Here is a 23,850-nt window from a genome sequence, read left to right on the forward strand (position 1 = left end):
TATTTATTTATTTGAGAGAGAGAGAATGAGAGAGAGCACATGAGAGGGGGGAGGGTCAGAGGGAGAAGCAGACTCCCTGCCGAGCAGGGAGCCCGATGTGGGACTCGATCCAGGGACTCCAGGATCATGACCTGAGCCGAAGGCAGTCGCTTAACCAACTGAGCCACCCAGGCGCCCAATTATACCTATTTAAAGAATAATTCCTCCTAAAGAAGAACTGAGGGCCAACTGAACATCAAGTACAAAAGAGAGTTCCATGTACTCTCATTTCCTTAAGTAGGTGCCTCTGTCTGGGAGGGCCATAGGGTACAGCCTCAAGTGATTCCACTATAGGCTGGATAATATGATTCGTGTCTTCCTTGCTCAGGCTCCGATTGCACATCACTGCCAAGCACCCAGGAGGGCTGTGAGCCTGTTAGAATCCATCTGGGAACCTGCAGGGCCTCTGTGCAGACCTAACAGAGGCATTCAGGCACCGAGCAAAAGTGCCTACCACATGTGCGCACAGAGGGACAGATGCTCGATACCACGTCTATGTCTTCAAGGAAATTAGCATTATTGAGCCCCTGCAGACTCAGGGCCTCACTGTGAGATAATGGAAGTGTCTATGTCAGTTGCTAATTACATCTAAAAACATATATTTCACGTATCTGTAATCTGTAGACATTACCATTACATTATAAAGCATTGTTCAGCCCTGCTTCTCTGATGGTATTTACATATTTGTATATTAAGCCTGTTTTTGATTTTCATCAAAAGTAACCAATGTACCAGTTTTTAAATATCTTCATTCACAAATTGGTGTCTTTGTCTCTGCTTTGACCACTGGCTGACTTCATTCTAATTGTTCAACCTTCTAGCAGCTGGAGGCACCTGTATGTTGTTATATGGCTATTTTATCTCTGGCTTTATTCTGTCCTTCTTGCTTTTTGTTTGCTTTCCTATTTGCCCAGATTGCCTCACCTTTTTTTTCATCATCATTGTAATATACGTTTTTATATCCCAAATCCTGTGTGGAACAAAATAGGGACTATATTTTGAAATGTTATTAAGAAAGTACATGCTATTTAGTGATGATCACTGAAAAATTTCCATCAAAAGTAATTCATATACCAGTTTTTCAATCTTTATTCACAAATCAGTATAGTATGGTGAGTCTGCATGTATGATAAAACAGATTATGACAAGTATCATATTTACAATGAAACTATTACTTTATATTACTGAATCATCTGATGTGCTACCCCCCGCAATCACATCATGGACACAACTCTACCCTTTGAATGGACCAATTTTATGATTTTCCTAGAAAGTTTTGAGTTGAGGATAGCTTCTCGCTGCTTCTTTCCAGGATCCAAGGCTTCAGACAAAATCCTTGGAAACAAGCAATTAGAACCTGATCTCTCCAGGATGGAGGAAATGAGTGAGAAAAAGGACATGTCACTTTTTAAAGGCCCACAATTGCTATGCTTTGCAGGATATGGGGGAGAGGGGTACACAGTGGAGGAGGAAAGAATCAGTCCCAACAATTACACTGAATGTTTCTGAACTGTCAATATCAATAACTAATTTCTAAAACACAAGTTCATAAACAGAAGCTATCCGGCTAGCTGTTGAATGAAATGCACAGGCAATAGTCAAAGAGATGCTGTGCTTCCAAAACCACATACATCTTATTTATCTCTAATTTTAAAATAATTCATTCCCTTATTGGGTATGCAAGTAAGCAATGGAGAAAGTGGTGCATCTGCAATACCTGAAATTAAAAGGAAAGAAAATGAATCAGTTTAACAATGGCTGAGATTCGAGGGTGGATCATGGACCCCCATGAGGTGCAGAAGCAGAACATGCAAAATAGGGCCTGAGGGGATAGCGGACCTGAGCCAGGAGAAAGCTCAGAGGTGATTAGCCAGTAAAAAGAGAGGATACATACTACCCGAATGTAGTGTGTTGTTAATTCTTCCCGCTGTAAGATAAGCTGACTACTTACCAGCTGGTGCTAAGGCTTTCAGTGCTTCCAGGAGATGTGGGCTGGAGAACTTTATTAGGCACCGGAGGGGCTCTTTTCTCTCCGCCAAGATGTCTCCATTGAAGTCACTTTTGAATTTCGTTTCAAGCTGTCAACAAATACATTTACAAATAATTACTAAATAAATCAGCTGGAATGGTAAACTATACTGAAATCAGGTTTGCATTTCATTAATTCTTGTCATCAAGAAATACAGGGATTAAGGGGGGGGTGCGAGACATTTCATTTGCTAACTGCAAATGTAGAGGGCAACCAGTGTGTCAAACGATATCACACAGAAAACACCTTGGTGCCTGACACACAGGGACCTGGGAGGTGAGTTCAACCTTCTGGTGACCTTTACCTGGGCGTTTAGTTTGCATTCCCTTTAAAAAAAAAAAAGATTTTATTCATTTATTTGAGAAAGTGTGCAAACATGAATGGGGGGAGGGGTAAAGGACGAGGGAGAAGCAGACTTCCCACTGAGCAGGGACCTTAAGCACACCAGGTGCACATGGGGCTTGATCACAGGACCCCGAGCCAAAGGCAGACACCTCACCGACTGAGCCACTCAGGCGCCCCCTAGTTTGCATTCCCTTTTTTTTAAATTAAATTAGCCGAATATAGTACATACTTAGTTTCAGATGTACTGTTCAACAATTTATCAGTTGCGCATAACACCCAGTGCTCATCACATCCTGTTTGCATTCTTAATGGCAAATTAGCACTATCTGTTGTAATTGGTCCTTTTGATGTAAAAATGTCATGTCTTTTGAGTCACTATCACAATCTCTTTTTACCTTATTATGGAAGATTCCAAAAGTACACAAAAGTAAGGAGCACAGTATAATGATTGCCCGTGTGCACATCCCCCAGCTGAAACCATTATCAATTCAGTTGGTCTTGTTTCATCGACGACCCCAACTCCCTGTTCCTTGCTGACCACTGTCACTGCATTATTCTGAAGTAAATCCAAGACACCATGCTATTCCAACTGTGAATATTTCAGTATGTATCTAAAAATGACCTAAGAAGGGCTCTTTTTTAAAAAGTTCACCCCCATAACCTTACCACACCTAAAAAAATTAGTAACAATCTACCAATCCTTTAATACCCTCAAATACCCAAGTACTGCTGCTTCAGTAGGTACCTGAGTCTTAGATACTAATTTCAATTTTTTTTAAACTTAAAGTGACTCTTAAAATTAAGAGACAGTATGCTGAAATACTTAGAGGGTGAGTAATGTCTGCGACTGACTCAAATGGTTCAGAATAAATCAACAAAAAGAAAGTAAATGTGGCAAAATGTTAACAATTGGTGAATTGAAGCAAAGGGGAGATGGGTGTTCATTGTAATATCCTTGCAAGTGTTCTGAAGGTTTGACATTTTTCAAAATAGAAAAGGTAGGGAAAATTAATTGAAGGTATGAAGCAATGTGTACCTTGACTTAAGCATATTCTAAACTGTATATACAGGGAGATTTGTGGAGTCTTACTTATTCCCGATCAGTGGTTCTCTTTAGTGGGCAGAATCGGCCAGAGGGCTTGTACGAACAGATGGTTGGGCCCCACCTCCAGAGTCCCTGATCCAGTAGGACCACGGTGGGGCATTTCTTACCCATTCTCAATTGATGCTGCTATGGCGGGGCCAGAGACCACATTCGGTAACCAGTGTCTTAGAGTATGGGCTGTTCAAAGGAACTGGGTTAAAACTGCCATGTAGGGAGCCCAAAATGAAAGATATTAATCAGCTTTTCCCACTAAAAAACAAATCAGAGAAAACAGGTGTTGGGCCTGAGTGATCAGATCAATGGCGGATTTAAAGCATTGCCCGTGGCTGCAGAGGGTGCTAAGCAGAAAGGATTTTACTAGAGGGGAGGAGGGTGTTAGGAGTATGAGTACAAGTATTAGATTAGGGCAATCATGGTATAAACCTTGAATTCTTCTAATGGGGGCAGTGGGCTTGCCCCCAAGCTGGCCTTCCTGATGGGCAGTGGCATGCTTCTGGAATGAGCTAGGTTTGCAGTATTAACAAGGCTACTGGTTTTTCTCCTGTGCTGCCAACTGGGCTATGTCATGACTTACTTATTCATTCACTCTTTTATTCAACGAGTATTTATGAGCACCGACTACATGTAAGTGTTGCTCCAGGTGTGGATGGGCTAGAAAGGTATAGCCTACAATTTTCTCCCCTCAAAAATACAGATTGAGGCCAGTTCTGCATAACTAAATTAATATGTAAGAGGAAATAAAAAAGCAAAGTCATAATTTCTAAAAGTCTCCTTTGCTAACAGAGGCACTTAATAAATATGATAAAGAAGTCTATTCTAGGGCGCCTGGGTGGCTCAGTCGGTTAAGCGACTGCTTTCGGCTCAGGTCATGATCCTGGAGTCCCGGGATCGAGTCCCGCATCGGGCTCCCTGCTCGGCGGGGAGCCTGCTTCTCCCTCTGACCCTCCCCCCTCTCGTGTGCTCTCTGTCTCTCTCATTCTCTGTCTCAAATAAATAAATAAAATCTTTAAAAAAAAAAAAGAAGTCTATTCTAACTCATAAATTCATCATACAAAATTAAAGTGACACTGACTACGCTTATGGTGGTGAGCACTGAGTGATGTATAGAATTGCTGTACGTCCAAAACTGCTGTAACATCGTGTGTCAACTCTATTCAGTAATTAGAAAAGGAATTAAAAAAAGAAAAAAGTGATAAAGGAAAAGAAAGTTTCTTATAACGGTTTTCCACTTAGAGTTTCTGTTCTTTTATTTATTTATTATTTTTTTAAATTTATTTATTTGACAGAGAGAAACACAGCGAGAGAGGGAACACAAGCAGGAGGAGTGGGAAAGGGAGAAGCAGGCTTCCTGCCGATCAGGGAGCCCAATGCGGGGCTCGATCCCAGGACCCTGGGATCACGACTTGAACCGAAGGCAGACGCCCAACGACTGAGCCACCCAGGCGCCCCTAAAGTTTCTGTTCTTTTAAAAACGTCTGGATAGGGACGCCTGGGTGGCGTCGGTTAAGCGGTTAAGTCGGTTAAGCGGCTGCCTTCGGCCCAGGTCATGATGCCAGGGTCCTGGGATCAAGTCCCATATCAGGCTCCTTGCTCAGCAGGGAGTCTGCTTCTCCCTCTCTCTCCCTCTGCTTGTGCTCTGTCAAATAAATAAAATCTTTAAAAAAATAAATAAATAAAAACGTATGGATACCTTGTAATTCATGTTTATAGCAATGTCCCACCTTGTATTGTGCGAATTCTAGTCTTGGTTGAGGATAGTCTCCAAAAGCTTCTTGAGTCACTCTCTGGACTCTCTCTTTTTCTATTCTGTTTTCATGAATGATCCGCGAATCCACTATATATGGAAGATTTCAAAAGAAAACAGATATTAGAAATATATTTCATCCATAAAGTGTCTTCCTTTCATTCCTAACCTTTCAACTTGCTTGCGTCATTTAAAAATTATCTTTACTGCTTCTCTTCACTGCAATAATTCCTTGTTATAGGAAAGTTGTAAAGTGCAGGCTGGTAAATAAAATAAAAATCCCCCATAATTCTACTAAGGCAGAGAAAGCACTGTTAACATTTTAATATACTTCTTTTCTTTTTTTTTTTTATCTACTTATTTGACAGAGAGAGACACAGTGAGAGAGGGAACACAAGCAGGGGAAGTGGGAGGGGGAGAAGCAGGCTTCCCGCTGGGCAGAGACCCCGATGTGGGGCTCGATCCCAGGACCCTGGGATCATGACCTGAGCTGAAGGCAGCCACTTAAGGCGCCCCTGTCTTGCCTTTTTCTTAATGAATAGAAAGATCTGTGTTTTCTAAACTGGAATTAAAAAATACACACAATTTTGTATTCTGCTTTCTTAATGTGAAATCAATGGCAGTTCTTATGCCATTGGAAAGTCATAAAAATGTTTGTTCATAATTGCTGTACCATTTCATTGGATTGCCAAATCACTGCCAAGAGATAGGAAAATGTTCATTTCTAGAAATCTAGATTGTACCCCACCACTCTTCTCAACTTTCTGGTCCACTATAGTAGTTTCTTACTCTCCTGGGTTTCCACGGAGAGACTCCTGCTATCTGTGAGTGGCAACATAGTCACAACTCTGATTATTCAAGAAGCAGTTTATCCAGCACACACACGGAGCCGGGGCTCCAGACTCGACAGATTTGGATTTCATGCCTGGCTTTGGCGATTCCTCGCTGTGTAACCCTTCTGAAACCCAGCTGCCTGATGAATAGGGATTGTTCAGGGGACCACTATGAAGATGAAGGGAGTGACACTATAAGCATGTGAGTGTGGTGCTTGGCACACAGAAATGTTTGACTATTAGTTAATTTTTGTTTTTAAGTGTTACTACTTGATGTTCTAGCAAATTATAAAAGGAACCTTTGGTAGCTTAAGTTTCCCTTAAAAAAATTTTTTTTAAAAGATTTTATTTGAGAGCGAGTGAGAGAGTGAGCATGAGTGGGAGCAGGCAGAGGAAGAGGGAGAAGCAGGCTCCCCGCCGAGCAGAGAGCCTGATGCGGGGCTCGATCCCAGGACCCTGAGATCATGACCTGAGCCGAAGGCAGACGCTTAACTGACTGAGCCACCCACGTGCCCCTTAGTTTCTCTTTTCAAGAGAAAGTTAATTTTCAATTTTTCTGAAAGCAGTAGATAGTTTTGAATCCGGCTCCTAGTGATTAAATGCTTTACCGAGTGACAGAAATTTAAAAAGGAATGATGTGCTTCCAAATTTCGGTTTTATTTTAAAACACACATACTGTGTATATCCAGCTCCAGGGTTCTTTCCTGCAGAGGCCCAGCGGTGTTGTGGGTTTCAAAGTTCTAAAAAAGAAGGAAAGAAAGAAAAAAAGTGAATCTTCTCCTAATTTTAACATCTTGAAATATAAACAGTAAATGGGTTTAGTACATAACAGTGTATCAAATCTTATCTTTATTTATTTATTTTTTTCAACAAAAAGAGATCTGAGGCCACATCCAGGCTGAGTTAAGCATTTCCCCCAGAGCAGGAGACTGGCAGAGACTGCTGGGCCAGCAACATGTCTGTTTTGAATGAGGAGCCCTGTACTTTGTTAGCATAAAAATGGATCTGGATGAAGCACGGCCGGTGAGTGCAAAAGCTAGAGGAATCCCAGGCAGGGTCTGCAGCGTGATACTTCAGCTTTATAGCTATGTCTTCATCACTGTAAAATACTCGCTGACGCTCCTTTTGGAAAAATCACTTTCCTACTGAAGTGAGTCTCTCAATCAATCCTTTTTCCCTTTGCAGCCGATGTTTTTATAATTAAGTGTTTGACAGTGTGAATTATCCTGGGGATGCAGTTGTCATAGCAGGACAGGTGGAAGGTGGTGGGTAAGAGGGCCTCTAACTAACTAATCTAACTAACAACGTTAGATTTTTTTCCTTAAAGAGTGACTTGTAGGGAGCCATCACTTCCTTCTACTTAGAACAGATGAAAATACATTAAGTATAATGTATCTAAGGGCTCAAAGATATACACAGAGCATTAACAACCCACCTCAGGAGTCTGAACATACGAGCACACTGTTGCCATGCAGAGGAAAAAATAATCCTGAGTCTGTGAGTAAGGCCAGATCCCTTCTTATCATTAAAGGAAACAAAGCATTCAAATAATTTTAACAAACAAATTGTGGGACTTAATAATAAAACAACGCTTTCTCCTTTCCTTCTAACTCCCGTATCACCTGCTTGACTAATGGGACAAAAATATTCTACTTCTCTCTTGCATAATAGAATAATTAGCTTCGAAAGACAGTGTCAAGTTACTCTAGAGCTAAAATAAATTCTAATTGGAATAGGTGATTTGGAAACTGGGATCTGTAACATAAACTCTAATGACTACTGAACAGTATAAAACAAATTGCAGTTGTAACAAGAGGATAGTGAGGCACTGTGGTTTCCTTTCATATTAACTAACTGAAAGCTTTCTCCACTTCAGTAATATCTGAAATGATCTCCTTTTTTTTTTTTTTAGAGTAAACCATCTCTTGCAACCTATGAGAGGTTGCAAGAGATGGTTTTTTTTTTTTTAAAGATTTTATTTATTTATTTCAGAGAGAGAGAATGAGAGAGAACACATGAGAGGGGGGAGGGGCAGAGAGAGAAGCAGACTCCCTGCCGAGCAGGGAGCCCGATGCGGGACTTGATCCTGGGACTCCAGGATCATGACCTGAGCCAAAGGCAGTCGCTTAACCAACTGAGCCACCCAGGCGCCCTGAAATGATCTCCTTCTGTTCGAGGTGGACTTTCCCACCTGCTCAGACACTTCTAAGTCAAGTGTAAAGAAGAAAACGGAGATGTAACTTGAAAGGGAGTCACTGATGGGCTTACCTGATTATACTGTTTAAAAACAATAGCCTTCAGTGAGTCCAGATACCGGCTTCTGAGGTCCATTTTCACAATCTTATGGTGATTGCTAGCAACTGTCAGTGCCTGGAAGTAAAAATTAGCAAGACTATTAGGATTACCGTGTTTATCGCCCAATAATAGTGGTTGAATTTTTACATTAAGCACACATTATTTTTGCATTAAGCACACATTACTTCTAGATGAAAAGACAATAACAGAGAGCTCCAAACCAATGCTTCTGCCATGCTTCCACTTGTAGAACACTTTCTGCTCCTTATTTTAGGAAATCAAGAATTACATGTGGCATTTTATATAAAATGCTTATTGAGGAGTTTAACCCTATGCAGACCTCTAAGATTAAGAGTAATAAAAATATAGCTTATAGTAATTGGTTCCCTACCTGACCCAGAAGGGGTATATTGCTCTTCAGCTGGCAGCAGGAAGTGAAGACGTAGGGAGTCTGGGAGTAATACACCACATAAACAGGTTTGTACTGGTTTGGCTTTCTATACTGTGTTCCCCAGGCAATTCGAATCCATACTGAATTCTCCTCAGCATCTCTGAAGCTGACCGTCACCTTAAAAACAGAAAAAAAAAAAGAGGTAAGTTTCCTAATTAAAATCTGTGGCACTAGGGCGCCTGGCTGGCTCAGTCCATGGAGCACGTTACTCTTGATCTTAGGGTCGGGAGTTCAAGCCCCACATTGCGTGTAGAGAGTACTTAAAAAAAAAAAAAAAAAGTCACATTAAAAACAAATCTGTGGCACCAGCAAGTGCTCTTTAAGGGTGAAGGATGTCACTAACCTTGCATACGGGCTGAGATCCAGCAGTCTTTTTCTACTTTTCATTACAGTGTTTGCGGGATCTTGGGGAAGAGATTTTGTGGTTGCTTTGGAAAGATACATTTATGCCTTGCAAATTCTTTTGAAAGGAAAACAAATTTGAAATCCTACAAGCAAGGTACCACAATTTTTCAACAATTTCTTGGGCTTGTCTCTAAAACACTGTTCCCTGACATGTAAGAATTTATGAAATAAGGCAGCCTAACAAATGACATACCTGTTAAATAATGAGGCATTTTCAGCATCGAGCACAGACCTAGTATGCACTATAAAGTTTAATAGTAAGATTTCTATGTAGTAATGGACTCAAATATATTAATCCTAATGCTCATATGCATTTAGCTCAGATGCTAACAATTACTCTAAAGTAAAATTATGTGGCAAGAATATAGAAAATTCTATTTCATTTCCATTTCATGGATAAAACACAGATCTTTCTCAACTTCTAAATGTAATTGCCAGTTGGTTTGGAATTTAATAGGCTGTTCTTAGATTCTTTTTTTTTTTTTTAAGATTTTATTTATTTATTTGACAGAGAGAGCACAAGCAGAGGGAGAGAGAGGGAGAAGCAGGTTTCCTGCTGAGCAAGGAGCCCAATGTGGGGCTCGATCCCAGGACCCTGGGATCATGACCTGAGCCAAAGGCAGACGCTTAACGACTGAGCCACCGAGGCGCCCCTGTTCCTAGATTCTTAGCTCCCCCTCGATTCAGCTTCCCCCGGGAGGTCAGATCCCGGACAGGAGGCATCCAAGACAGGTGTACTTGGCTTGCTCACCTCTCTGTGCTTCCTCCCCCTTGTATCCTACTCCAGAAAAAGCAGGCTGTAATGTGGCTGCTGGCATTAGCAAAGAAGACCATTATTCCGACTCTGCCCACTCTTTATCTGGCTGCTTTCCCAAATGCCCTCAGTGTATGAGACAAGGAACCCTCCCCGGTCTGGGGTGCAGACTGTGTGGAGTGTGTGGAGTCCGCGGAGCTGTCTGACCTTCCCAAGGGAGCAGCACAGCACTTGGCCCCAACAGGCGCTCAGTGGACCTTTGCTGGCTTGAATGGAAGAGGGCAGGGTCTGATTCTGAATAGCCTCTTTGTGTCACATTACAAAAGCAAAGCCTGTAAAATCGAGATTGAATGCAGGAGATGGAGGGCACATTTTTACCAGAGGGAGAAAATTGGTTGCAGTCAACATATTCAGGTAATCTCTCTAGCCCAGAATGAGGATAACTGAAGTAGAGCCTCATGGAGAAGCTTAAAGAGCTCTGTGTCCTCCCTATATTGGATGCAGAGTTGGGCACACATGTGTAAGTGTACCCGTTCCTGAGAGAAGTGCTGTGTCACTTAACAACATTTTCGTAAGGGTCTACGATCCGAAAACGGTTAAAGAAAACTCAATGGACTAAGAGAAAAGGATATTCACAGAGCCAGTATAATCTGGGCCTAGGTGGCTTTCAGATGTTCTGTCTCACCTTCTTCCGGTAAAGAGGATATTCAGATACCTGAAGAGGTAGGGCCCAAATGCAAACCAGTACTATTTTCCCAAGAAACTGCCTTAATAGACATCATCCTTCAGTAGCCAGGAGAAAGCATTTTTCATTGAGGATAGCTCAGATAAATACTGTTCAAGCTTAACTGGGACACTAATCCAGCCAAGGGTCCTAAGTGGTTTGGCTAACCCGGACTATCCTACTAGCCAGGGTACTCTGGCCAGAAACTGGTTATAACTGGCCACAACCCACAAGCTACTGGAATCAAATGAAGCTTACAACACGTAGAATTGCTACATATTTTTTTAAATTAAAAAAAAATTTTTTTTTAAAGATTTTATTTATTTATTTGAGAGAGAGAGAGAGAGTGAGAGAGAGAGTGCAAGAGGGGGTAGGGTTAGAGGGAGAAGCAGACTCCCCGCCGAGCAGGGAGTCCGATGTGGGACTCGATCCCGGGACTCCGGGATCATGACCTGAGCCGAAGGCAGTCGCTTAACCGACTGAGCCACCCAGGCACCCAGAATTGCTACATATTTAACTATATTCAAAATATATTCATATATTTAGTACAGACTATCATTATTATACGACATGATACATGGGTATAAAAAGGAGAGTAAATGCACTACCTTTTTACAATTGAAACGTATTTTTCAGTTTGTCTTTTCTTTCATTGTGAGTTTTTGAAGAACATTGTATTTTGAATAGTTTTACCTGGTAAGATATACAGTTAATCTCTCTCTCTCTCTCTCTCTCTCTCTCTCGCATACAGAGACACACACACTCTCTCAAAGGCTCTGGATCGGATCCCCTGTAGTACAGGCTCTTCCCATCACTCCCCAGTTAGGCTCTCAGCTCCCTCTCATACCAGCTTCTCTACCCAATTGGTTCAGGGGCAGGAAGTTCTTAACCTGAAGCCCCTGGTTAGAATTCAGGTGTCTATGAACTAACTGAAATTGAACATCTCCTTCAGTTGTGAAGGTAGGCAACGGAAAGGGTAGACTGTTAGGACCTGTTACTTTGTTGTGTAGAAATCCCAAATATTTTCTTAACACGTTACAATTGTTGCACCTGCCTCAAAAATATCATTTACGCCCATCACTACTTTGAAACTAGTTGTTTTTAGACCTACTGAGATTATTTACTGTGTTACTAAAGAAGCACATGATGTAGCACAACTTAGTATTTTAGTACCTTAATAATGGTATTTCAACATAGTTGGCTTTCCTTATAATTCTATGTATTTTATTATAGCATTTAAAAATAATCTTCTAAGAAGTGGCCCGTAAATTTCACTAACAGCAAAAGGGGTCCTTGGCACAGAAAGGTTAAGACCTGTCCTATATCAGCAGGCAAGTCACTTTTCAGTCCAGGAGACTCTTCGTGGCACCATCATCAGCCTTTGGGAAAGTGGGGTTATCCAGCTGCTAGTTATGAGGAAAGTGAAGTCGAGCTGGGAGTCCTTGGTCAATTGAGAAATGGGGTTAGCACATGTGGGCCAGCTCAGAGCAGGAGAGACAGAGAAGACACAGGGTGGTGGGCGTCTGCCAGCCTTTCAAGCAGGAAGATGTGACTGATGAAAAAAGCTCCTCTGTCCTCCCAGCTTTTCCCACTAGTCTGCCTGAAATTCATTCAGGAGGCAAAAGCTTCTGGAACACAGCGGTGATAAAAGAGGAAATCTCACAACTGAAATACGAGGCCACTGATGTAGGAGGATATGGGAGCATTTCACTCTTCTCCTAGAACGGTTGGGCAGGAGGCGTGGGGTTCAGACAACAGAAGTTCCCGGAGGAGAGAAGGGCAAGAGAGACTGTCACAGGGGAAGAGGGCACTGAAACGAAAAGACGCAGACAAGCTCTGAAGTGCAGCTGAGAACAGCTCTCCCTCGGTGTCTGGTGTGGGGTGAACAGGGAGGGAACATGGTTGTGAGCGTTTCTCAAGAGGAGTTAGCCAGTCATGTTCGGCTTCATAAAAAGGCTGCTTCCAGAAGGGTCCACACCATATATCCCCATTTATGGATAGGTGGCTTGGGATTCTGTGCCAGTGAGGCTCTTTGTTTAAAGAAAAGCAGGTGCACATGCCATACCCACAGTTCAGATGGGACTCTCCTTTAATCTCCAAAAAGTGTATAATTTCATGGTAAGAATATTTTTCAAATAATATAATAAAAGATAACAACTTAGGAACAGGAGCAAAGAGTGCTTATTCACAAAAGAGAAAAAAAACCCAAAACAACCCAAAAAGGAGACACATACCTTCTCTTGGCTCACAATTACCCTTGAACTGATTTATAGATTAAAGTGGCCCTCCACTCAAAATGATGAAGATTTCATTTTGTTTTATAAACCTGATAAAATGATTCTAAGATTCATCAGGAAGAATAGTAACTGGGGTAAAGAAGAGTAATTGGGAGTAGGGACAGGTTTGCCTTGCCTTAATGGTTATTAAAATATTTTACAAACTACAGCAATTAAAGGAATGAGGAGTTTGCAAAGAATGTGCCCAATCCATTCATCCCCAGCATCTATTCAGCCCTTGCTCGTGTCAGAGGGGAGCAGGATGGTGGGTTTCTTCTCAGGGAGACTATGGGTCAGGAGGAAGACTGACAATTAAAGCAGGAAGTGGGAGGAGTATGGTGACTGGGGAACTGCCATGGTGGGGTGGGGGGGGTGGTCAGGGAGACTCCCGGAGGGAGCACTAGATAAGTGGAGGCAGAAGGACAGGGAGGAATGAGCTGGTCAAAGGCCCAGGTGGTGGAGGATGTTCCAAGGAGAGGGAACAGCCTATGGCAAGTTCAAGAACTCAAAGACTGGTTCAGTTTGGCTGGAGTGTGGAGTAGAGGTGGTTAATGCCCGAGAGGCAGGCAGTGGATCCAGGAGCACACGAGGAGAAACAGCTCAAGAGTAAAACACAGACTCTAAAAGCATGAACGAATCTGAAGAATCCAATGTTGATAAACCAGTAGAAAAAGCTAAATTAGTCAACAAATGGTGTTGGGACGACTCATTCGCTTCCGAAAGGGAAGTGGTGAACGACTCTGTCTCTACCTCCCTCCTCTCTCCCGCTAAAGTAAGTTCCCGTAGCCGAAACTCACCAGGGGGAGGGCTGAGTGCAGAACTTTGGGGGACGCTCCAGCAAAGGGCAGAAGGAAAGGAAAGGAGTTAGCCATGGAGACAATGAAGACCAGTTTAGGATGGGCAGAAGACAACCAGGGGAAGACAGAGATTCAGGATCAAGAGGGTTGGACTGCTAATTCTCTGACAGCGTGACCTTCCTGAGCACGAGAAATGGATGTTGTGCGTCTGGCACATGGCAGAGGCTGAGCCGCGAGAGCCTGTGTAGATGTGAAGAGCACGAGCTCAAAGCCACCTGCCTGGGTTTTGACCCTGGCTCCGACGTTAACCACTGTGGGACCCACCTTGCCTCACCAGGAGGGTACAGTGAGTTAGTGACTGGCAAGGGCTTAGCCCAGGGCCTGGCACACACAGGTGTTTGCAATCGGCATTACTGGTGACAGAGAACCAGCTGTGGGATTTTGTGGTATCACTGGTGCCCCTGAACAGGGAGGTTCTCACACTTGACCGGGCATTAGCATCACCTGGAGGGTTGTGGCCTACCCCTACTGTGTCTGAGGGAGCCCAAGTATTTGCCTGTCTAATATGTTCCCAGCTGATGTTGATGCTGCTGGTCTGGGGATCACATGAGAACCACTGCTTTTCAAAAACTCAGTTTCAATATGGAGGTGAGAGCAGTAGCCTGAATGCAAGAGGCTTAAGCATGAAGCTGGCAAGGATGGATTACCCTTTCAAAGGGTCTTTTTCAAAAGCTTTTTGAGGGGGCCAATAAATACCACCCCTCCTTCCTGTCCTTCTGGACCAGCTGAGAAATAAGGGAAAAAGAGGTGGTAGGCAGAGGCCAACACATATTACTAAGAAACTGATGACTGGCTCATATCTGCAGGCAAGTGGCCCTCCAGATAAAAAATCCAGAGTCAGGCAGAGTTGCCCACATGGTCACTGGCAGAACGACTCTGGGTAGCCTCCCTTGCATGGGCAGAGCCGGCCCTGGAGGAACAGAGCAGGATAGGTGTCCCTGTGGGCACCGCTGCTCTTATTCAGGCTAAGTCAGTGCTCCTGCCAGAGAAGGGTGAAGGGGATGGTGCAGGGGGGCCAGCACCATTGTGCCAATGGACATATCAGGAGCAAGAAAAGAATATTTCCCTCCAAGAGTGTTGTGGTAGAAAGGATAGAGCTTGAGGATGAGCATGGGGAGTGGATGTCCTTCCACTGAGACCTGAGCATGTTTATAAGCAGTAGAGAAGAGACTACGAGCGTGAAATAGAACAGAGAACAGCAAAGCAGGGGCCTTACGAGGATGCAGGGAACAGATTCCAACCTGACACAGAAGGGGCGCTGTGAGAAAGGAGATGAGAGAATACACTCAGGTAGAAGTATGGCAGAAGTCACTGGGGGTGAGATGAGGAGACGGAAAGACCAGGTGGGGGAATTTGTGTAAGGAGAGGAAACACTAGTATTCTGGAGAGGACAACCAGAGAACGGTGACTGTGACAGATTTTGGGGAATGTCTTGCTATGCAAGGAGGACTAAGGCAGACCAGGGTGGGAAGAGAATGAAGTAAGGGAGGTTGCTAAAAAAATGAATGTCTGAACCTACAATAAGATATTTGGTGGTGGGGTGCCTGGGTGGCTCATTCAGTTAAGCAGCTGACTCTTGATCTCAGCTCACGTCATGTCTCAGGTTGTGAGATCGAGCCCTGCATTGGGCTCTGTGCTGGGTGTGGAGCCTGCTTAAGATTCCCTCTCTCCCTCTCCCTCTGCCCCTCCCCTCGCTCTCTCTCTCCCAAAAGGAAAACAAGAGATACTCGGTGGTACTTGTCAGAGCGGAATGGCAGCTAAAGACTCTAGGGGGGCTCTAAAACTGTGCTGACCAATCCTGGAGTCACCTGCCACCGGGGCTACTGCACTAAAATTCACTACAGTTACAGAAGATTAACATTCTAGTTCCTCAGTCACACTGGGCACATTTCAAGTGCTCTGTAGCCACGTGCAGTTGGTTACTAGCTAGTGTACCAGACAGCGTGGATCTAGAACATTTCCATCACTGCGGAGAGTTCTACTGCCTGGCACTCCTCTTGAGAAAGAAGCATTTGGCTCTGAATTGACAGGTGAGGGGAGAGTAAAGTTTTCATAATTAAGTAGGATTTGACTTTGATCTGGCCTAGAATAGTATGGAATATTACTAATTAAAATTCATACAAATAAAAAAAACCTGCACAGATGCCCTGAAATTGAATTTCATGGAAATTCAGATAAATTTTGTTCTTACATTTTTTAATGCTCTCCGAAGAATTTTCACAAATGAACTTTTGAATTGTTCCATATCAAAAAGGTCAATGTCTTCACCTGTCAAAGTGAAATGAAAAAGGCAAATCAAGGGAGTATAATGTTCAAGAAATACATCTGCAAAGACTCTGAAGGTAAGCATTTTGTGTAATTTCAAAGAGCTACAACGATCAAATCACACCAATCAGTACCTGAGACACAGAGCAGGACCAAATATATTTCTCGTTTTTCCCACAAGAGTAATTTTGAAATTACTCATTTGAAAGAAGAGATGTTAAAGAGGAACATATTGCTATTCATTTCAAAATTTCCAAAATATCAAATATAAATGTTCAATTTAAAATGGAGAACACTGGGGTACCTGGCTGGCTCAGTGGGAAAAGCATGTGACTCTTCATCTCGGGGTTGTGAGTCTGAGCTCCATAGTGGGTATAGAGATTACTAAAAAAATTTTTTTTAAAATGGAAAACATTACCTGGTTCTTTACTCATCTGAAAAACATCCCAAACTTTCTGGTGCCGATGAAATTGAGTATCTGAGAGAGGGAGGAAGAGCTTATTACTATTATATCCTAGAACTCCCAAGTAATGTGCTTATACATACATATTTTAAATATGTATTTAATGTAATATGACACCAGAGAAAATAACAGTAATTTACAAATTAGGTCATACACATTTTTATTCAAAATGTAACTTTTATATGGATTAAATTTTCTCCAGACAACTAAATCATGAAGAATTAGTGATATAGTAGAGATCTGGCATTTACTCATACTTTGATCACTTCTTCTCTTTCCATGTGAGTCTACTCCACAGAACGTGGCACTCGCCCAGCAGACGGGGATGCCGTGCTCCTCATGACTGGCCTTGGCACTGGCTGTTCCCTTTGTCGGGAGCCCTCTTCTAGCTGGTGGTGCACCTCATTCTGGTCTCTACCGAGAGGCCACCTATGCTGAGCGGCCTATCCCGATCCCCTGACCAAACTCACCCGCCCTCTGCCCTGCTTTGCTTTCCTTTGTTGCACTTACCACCACCCTGAAGCCATGTGCGTTCCTCCCACTCACTCCACCATGACCAAGCCAGGAGCAAGTCAGGTCTGCTTTAATCCTTGTATTTCCTGGCCTCACTCACTTCTCTCCATCCCCTCCCCCTACCATCTCATCCAGGCTACATTCCTCTCCGGCCTGGATGCTCCAACAGTCTCCTGTAGGTCTCTCCCATCCTCCCTGGTCTCTGTCTCTGCACTGTGAGCTTTGAAAAAACAAGAACCTGATTCTTTCTTGCTCATAATCTTCAGAAGGCTTTGCATTATTCTTAGAATAAAGACTGAAATCCTTTGAGTGGCCTCTAAGTCTCTGTATCATCTGCCTACCTATGTCTCATTTGGTTTGACCCCTCCTGCATCACTGAGCTCCCATTTCCCGCCTTCTCTCCACTCCTCTATTAACCCTCCTGCTCCAAGACTTCCAGCGCTGTGCCCTTTGCCCTCCCGCTCCTTAACCTCCCTTCTCCCCTATGCCTAGTTAATGTCACTCATCCTTTGGCTCTCAGCTCATGTCCTCAGGAAGTCTTCCCTAAACCCTCAGTGTGGCAGATTCCACTCTGCTCTCACAGACCCCCTCTATGTTCTCCTTCATGGCACCTGCTACAGTCCACAAGAAGGCATTTGTGTGATAAGAAACCTGTCTCCTCCATAAGACTGGGACCTCTTAAGAGAGAATGAATCAACCTGTTTGAGCCACCAGCACCTAGCATACAGCCTGCCACATAGTAGTACTCAATGAACATTTGAACAAACGCGTGAGAAATGGGAATTACGTGGATCCACCTTTTATGGTCTAGATATAATCCAGTCACTGAAAATTAGACAGACTTAACCAGAGGCAGATGCGTAAATGAATTCAGCTATTTCGTAGTTGGAGTAGAATATAAAGCTGATTTTTATTACGTACCAGGTCATTGAAAGCAGTTAATATAAATTGATAATAATTAATTAGTAAATACCAGGCTTTGTTCTAAGAACTTGACAAGGACTCTTATTTCATCCTCATCATAACCTTATGCGATATCATCATTATGATACGGGTTTGTCAAATGATAATACTGAGGCACAGAGAGGTCAACGGCCTCCCCCCAGGACTCACAGGGAGACAATGATAGAGCCATGAACTGAACCTGAGAAATCTAGCCTTGGGGCCTGTGTTCTTAGACCCTAGACTCTGTTGCCTCCTGAGGAGGAGAGTAGACGTCTTAAAAAAAAAATACAGAGAGGAAAACTAGGACACAAAGGGAAAAGCCCCAAGAAAAGGAAGGGGAGGGGAGATAACAAGCTACAGTGTAATAAAAACAAATTCTTGTGAATGTATTTTCAAATTCTGTTAATAACAAAACAAAGCCTAACAAATACCTACTATGTGCTTCTGGTAGCCAGTGACCACGCTAAGAGCTTTCCAAGCGTTATCTTATTTAACCCTCCAAGCCACCCAATGAAGTAGGTACTACTGGTTTCTCTGTTTTACTTAGGAGGAATCTAGGCTTAGCAAGGTGATGGGACTCGGCCAAGGACACGGGACTGGTAAGTGACAGAGGAGGGACTGAAACTAGGTCTGCCAGACTGAAGAAATCTGAGCCCTTACATACAAAATGGCCTCTCTGATGAAACAGGACTGGGGTCTTTAGGGGCGCCTGGGTGGCTCAGTTGGTTAAGCGTCTGCCCTCAGTTCAGCTCATGATCCCAGGGTCCCGGGATCGAGTCCCACGTCAGGCTCCCTGCTCAGTGGGGAGTCTGCTTCTCCCTCTCCCTCTGCTCCTTCCTCTGTTCCTCCCCCTGCTTGTGCTCTCTTGCTCGCTCACTCTCAAATAAATAAATAAAATCGTAAAAAAAAAAAAAAAAGCGGGACTGGGAAGTGTAAATACAAAGCACCGACACTCACAAATGATGTCTAAAAGGGCTGCGTCATGGACACTTGCACGCTTCTCCTGAAAGAGAAGATCACATATTTAGTGAACGTGGAACAGTTTGGTTCTGCTCCGTTTATAGCACATTTTAGGGTTGCTTAGAGCAACTGTGTCCAGTCTATGTTCTCCTGCCAAGTGTCTTGGTTCAGGTACTCCCCACCCTCCTCCCACAGTCTATTCCTCTTTCATCTCTTTCAGACTCCTTGTTCTGTTCTTAAATCAGCTGTATCCTTCTAAACTTCCTCTACATCAGGATCTCCCAACTGGGCATGACTGACATTTAGTCGGATAATTCTGCGTGTGGAGGGCTGTCCTAGGATGTTAAGGAACATTCTGGCCTCTACCCACTACAAGACAGTAGCATTCCCACAGGTCTGACCAGAAGAAACATCTCCAGACATTTCTAGGCAAAACCGTCCTAGTTGAGAACCACTGTCCTACAACATACATTTTCATGTATGCATATTACGTAGTGTTTCTCAATGTTGTATATAAAGATCTAGTTTATCCTTTTTAACGGATGAAGAATACATAGCCCACATTCCTTCATGGCTTAGCAGCTGCCTTAAATCTCTTTTGGACTCAAAAAAGGAAGAAAGAAAAAAACCAAAGGGGTAGTATGATGCTTAAGTGTCATCATTTGGAACACTGTTACCTCACAGAGCAGAACCAAGTCGTGAACAAGAGGTTCCTTTCTCTGCCGGAAGTTTACAGTCTGCAGTTGCTTTTCAGACAAAAAATCCCAGGCTTTGAGGACTGTCATCATTTCAGTCATTGGGATTTTCAAGATGGTCCTCTTGATAAACTCAGCAAGAGTGTCATCCATCTCTTTGGCACTTTAATAAAAACAAAAACAGTACAACAAAGTATTAACCAAATACAGAAGTTTAACTTAACTGAAATTTTCAGCATATTTTTAGCCAGGATTTTGATTTGTAGGTCAAACACCCAAATGTTTACCTTTTTTCAGGCACTCTCCAAAGAGTGTTTCAACAGGAGGATTTAATTATTTTCTCCTTAAGCTGTATACTTATTTTTATTTAAAAAAATGTTTTTTAAAGATTTTATTTATTTGATAGAGAGCGAGCACAAGCAGGCAGAGCGGCAGGCAGAGGGAGAAGCAGGCTCCCTGCTGAGCAGAGAGCCAGACATGGAACTCGATCCCAGGACCCTGGGATCATGACCTGAGCCGAAGGCAGACGCTTAACTGACTAAGCCAACCAGGCGCCCCTAAGCTGTATATTTAAATATGCTTTGGAGGTTTTAAAAATTAGTGGTCTCTCTCCTTGACTGGCTAGAGTATTTTGATCTCTTGATGGTAATGATAAGTAAATCATTCATTCATGGACTGATTCATGTAAAAAATCTGAGCACCTGTGTGTGCCAGGCACTTCTGTGGGCAATGGGGATAGTTACATCTTTAACCATAAAGACAAAAGTCCCTGGTGGTATGGAGCATCCATTCTAGTGGGGAGAGAGAGGCAATAGGAAAATCATAAAATGTGTTAAAAGTGGGAAATGCTGCAGAGGGAATGGAACAGGGCTAGGAAACTAATAATAGTTAAAATGGAGCAGGCTGGGGATGATGTGGGGGTGGAGTGAGCAGGCCTCATAGGGAAGGGGACATTTGAGCCAACACTTGGAGGACAGAGTGAGCCATGAGGCTAGCTGGTGGAAGAACTTGCTAGGCAGAGGGAATAGCAAGTGCAAAAGCCCTGGGGCTTTCAAGGAACAGGGTGAAGGATGCCTCAAGTGAGGCCAGAGTGGAGAGAGAGTGAGAAGGCACAGAGGAGGGAATAAGATCAGAGAACATGGAGGCCCAGGGGGTCACTGCAAGGATTATGGCTTCTACTCTGACAGAAACTGGCCACTGGAAGGTTTTGAGAAGAGGTGGATCAGTCTGGCTACTGCCCTGGGGGCAGGGGCAGAAGCAGGAGGCCAGCCAGAAGGTTGCTGCAAGACAGGTAAGAGATAAGGGTGGACCCAGGTAGAGGTGGTGGGAAGAGGTCAGATGCTGGATATGCTCTTAAGAATGAGCCCACAGGATTTCTGATGGACTAGATCTGGGGTACGAGAGAGAGGAATCAGAGGAGATACCAATGTTTGTACCGGGCAGCTAGAAGAACGGAGTTGCTATTATCTGAGTTGGGGGAGACTAGAGCTGTGGGCAGAAGAAAGCTCAAGAATTCTATTTTGAATATGTACATTTTAAGGTTAATTGTTGGACTTCAAGAGGAGATACTGAATAAACAGCGGGATGTATTAGTCTAGAGGACACAGTAAGAGATAGAGGTGAAGAGGATTGCAGTCTCTTTCTCCTTTAAGGTGTCACCAATTAAAAGACCGCTGCTACCTCACTCTTCCTGCCTGGTGCCTGAAGAGGAGATTCTTCAACTGTCCAAAAGGTCTTGAGCCCCAAATCTGGTATGGCTCCCTCAGCAACCAACGAAGGCAATGATCTTCAGGAGCATGGCTTAGTGGCTGTCTCACAGCTGTGGCACTGGGAAGGGGGTTTCTGAGCCTTTTATTACTTTTCTCAAGGGGGGAGCTGTGGGCTGAGGGTGACAGTTGATCTCATTTGGGGACCCTGATAGGCATCTTCCCCCGGCCCCTTTTAAAATATGGCACATAAAAAGCAAGTAAGTGTGTTTTCTAAACAAAGATTAAGCAGGATAGCTGCAGAATTTCAATTTAAATTCTCTATCTTACAAGAAGAGCATACAGATATTGCTGTCCATGTTTAAGAAAAGAGGCGGAAGTCAGTCTGTCAATCTCATCTGCTTACACCACGCCTATGAGATTTGCAAGGACAAAGAGAGAAGTACCCCTCTACAAGAATACAGGCTGTGACTTATTTTTACCATTTGAGTGTTTGTTGAACACTGCATATAATCTATTACCATTGCCCACTTCCAAAAAAGATACTGATAGTCAACAAGATTTTAAGAAGGTACTGAAAACAGGGGTGCTGGGTGGCTCAGTCATTAAGCATCTGCCTTCGGCTCAGGTCATGATCCTGGGGTCCTGGGATCCAGCCCCGCATCGGGCTCCCTGCTCCGCGGGAAGCCTGCTTCTCCCTCTCCCACTCCCCCTGCTGGTGTTCCCTCTCTCGCTGTGTATCTCTCTCTGTCAAATAAATAAAATCTTTAAAAAAAAAAAAAAAGGTACTGAAAACAGCAGTTAGAACAAAATAAAGCAAACTATTAGGAGTTGTGTAGAAGAAAAACAACTGAATTAGGAACATGAGAACAGAATCAACATCATGAAAACTGAGCCTAATTTATTTTCTTATCCAGATACAGGACCAACCTCCCTTAATGTCAAAACTAAAATCCTTACCATGGTCTACAAGGCCCTGTGTTTGCTTCTTGCCTCCCTCCCCATCACCTACCGCTCTCTCCATGGCTTTCTGAGCTCCAGCTACATTGGCCTTGAGTTCCTCTAGTACAGAAGGATCCTTCCAGAGAAGGGCCATTGTACCTGCAGTTACCCCCGGCCTAGAAGGTTCTTCTTGCACATATTCACATGTATGGCTCTTGTAATTGAGGTCTTAGCTCAGATGGCTTCTGGTCTGAGAGACTTATTCTGACCACCCATTCTAAAGGTATCTCCCCATCTTCCATTGCTTATTGTCTTTTTAGAACTATCTAAAATTATCTTGCTTATTGATTACTGTATTGCTTTACAATATTGAGCCACTAGGGTAAGAACTATGTTTGCTTTATTCATGGCTACATTTAGGGAAATGATAAATACATGCGGAATGAAATATTAGATACTCTCTGTAAGCAGCGTGCCTGGGGAGAATTAGGGTCCAACAGTGATATATCAAACCAACGTCTCCCATCGAAAACACTGGATTTCGGCGTAACCTTGTAAAAAAGCAGATTCCCTGGCCCCACCGATTTGAACTGGGGGATGGGTGGGCACCGAGCAGGGCGTTAGAGCTTGACTTTTTTTTTTTTTTTTTTTGAGAGCCTGCATTTTTAGAATGCCTCAGAAGATTCTTAATTCTGGGTAAAGTTTGCAAAATGCCTTTCTACAGACTTGTGGTAGAGCACTCAATCTCACCGATAAGGTTGGTAAACCCTGCGTAAACTCTTCTGATTCCCCGTGACTATCTAATTTCTTTTTACTTCTGGCTCTTAGTAGCACAGGGCTTGGCATATATCATGTGCTCAAGAATGAACACATGACAAAAAAGAACACTTTTCGGTAACTTTTCTGTAGATCTCCTCCTCTTCCATTGAGGAGTTGCCACTGGAGCATAAGGAGAAACACGAGAGGCGCATGGACAGAAAAAAAACGGAAGTCAAGCCTGATTTAAAAAAAAAAAAAAAAAAAAATCAAAACACCCAACTCCCCACAGAGCCTCAACCTAAGCCCGGGCCGGTGCAGTAGCCCGTCGCATAACTGGCGGCGGCTCCGGAGATGACGTACGTCCGGGTTAGGCCCCGCCCCACTGTGGGCGGATGTGATCTCACGCCCAAAGCGTCGCTGCCCTCTCTCATCGCAGCCCCAGCCGTAGTCCCCAACCTCTGAGCCGAGGCCAAGCGCCAAGCCCGTACCTTGGGACGTGTGGCAGTCGCGGAAAAGCCGCCCCACAGGCCTGGGACGTGGCTTTCTCGAGGCTCCCGCCACATTCAAGGGCCCGATCCCACGCCGCGCGCGAGTCCCTTACAGTCCGTCATCGCAGCAATGTCTCTTCTCAGCAGCTCTTCCCGCCCGCTGCGCCTTCAAAGCCACCAATCGCAGTTCCCGCCGTCCTCCGGCCCCGCCCCCCCGGAGCTCTCTCTTGGACTGTACCCTGGGCACAGGGGGCCGC

General features: G+C 43.7%; 1 protein-coding gene across 1 annotated transcript; it reads right to left on the reverse strand.

Annotated features, from left to right (window-relative positions):
* Positions 1–1,112: 1,112 nt before the first annotated feature.
* On the reverse strand, positions 1,113–23,741 carry CENPN (centromere protein N). The gene is made up of 11 exons (XM_035025311.1): positions 23,594–23,741; positions 19,681–19,861; positions 19,001–19,046; positions 16,541–16,600; positions 16,049–16,125; positions 8,782–8,958; positions 8,364–8,465; positions 6,772–6,835; positions 5,240–5,352; positions 1,991–2,117; positions 1,113–1,756 (listed from the first exon to the last, which is right to left on the reverse strand). The coding sequence occupies exons 2-11, from the start codon at positions 19,849–19,851 to the stop codon at positions 1,674–1,676; spliced, it is 1,020 nt and encodes a 339-aa protein (XP_034881202.1). The 5' UTR covers positions 19,852–19,861; positions 23,594–23,741; the 3' UTR covers positions 1,113–1,673.
* Positions 23,742–23,850: the final 109 nt, after the last annotated feature.

Source organism: Mirounga leonina, unplaced genomic scaffold, assembly GCF_011800145.1.
Source record: "Mirounga leonina isolate KUSES-001 unplaced genomic scaffold, KU_Mleo_1.0 Mir_180, whole genome shotgun sequence".
Classification (NCBI taxonomy): Eukaryota; Metazoa; Chordata; class Mammalia; order Carnivora; family Phocidae; genus Mirounga; species Mirounga leonina.

What these genes read in the sequence shown, in the direction of transcription:
- CENPN (XM_035025311.1), bottom strand. Translation starts at nt 19,851, where the DNA reads ATGGATGACACTCTTGCTGAGTTTATCAAGAGGACCATCTTGAAAATC. An exon ending in TTTTTAAACAGTATAATCAG is followed by an intron (nt 6,836 to 8,363) that starts GTAAGCCCATCA and finishes CTTCTTTTTTAG; the next exon opens with AACTTTGAAACCCACAACAC. An exon ending in CCTGGAGCTGGATATACACA is followed by an intron (nt 5,353 to 6,771) that starts GTATGTGTGTTT and finishes TTCCATATATAG; the next exon opens with TGGATTCGCGGATCATTCAT.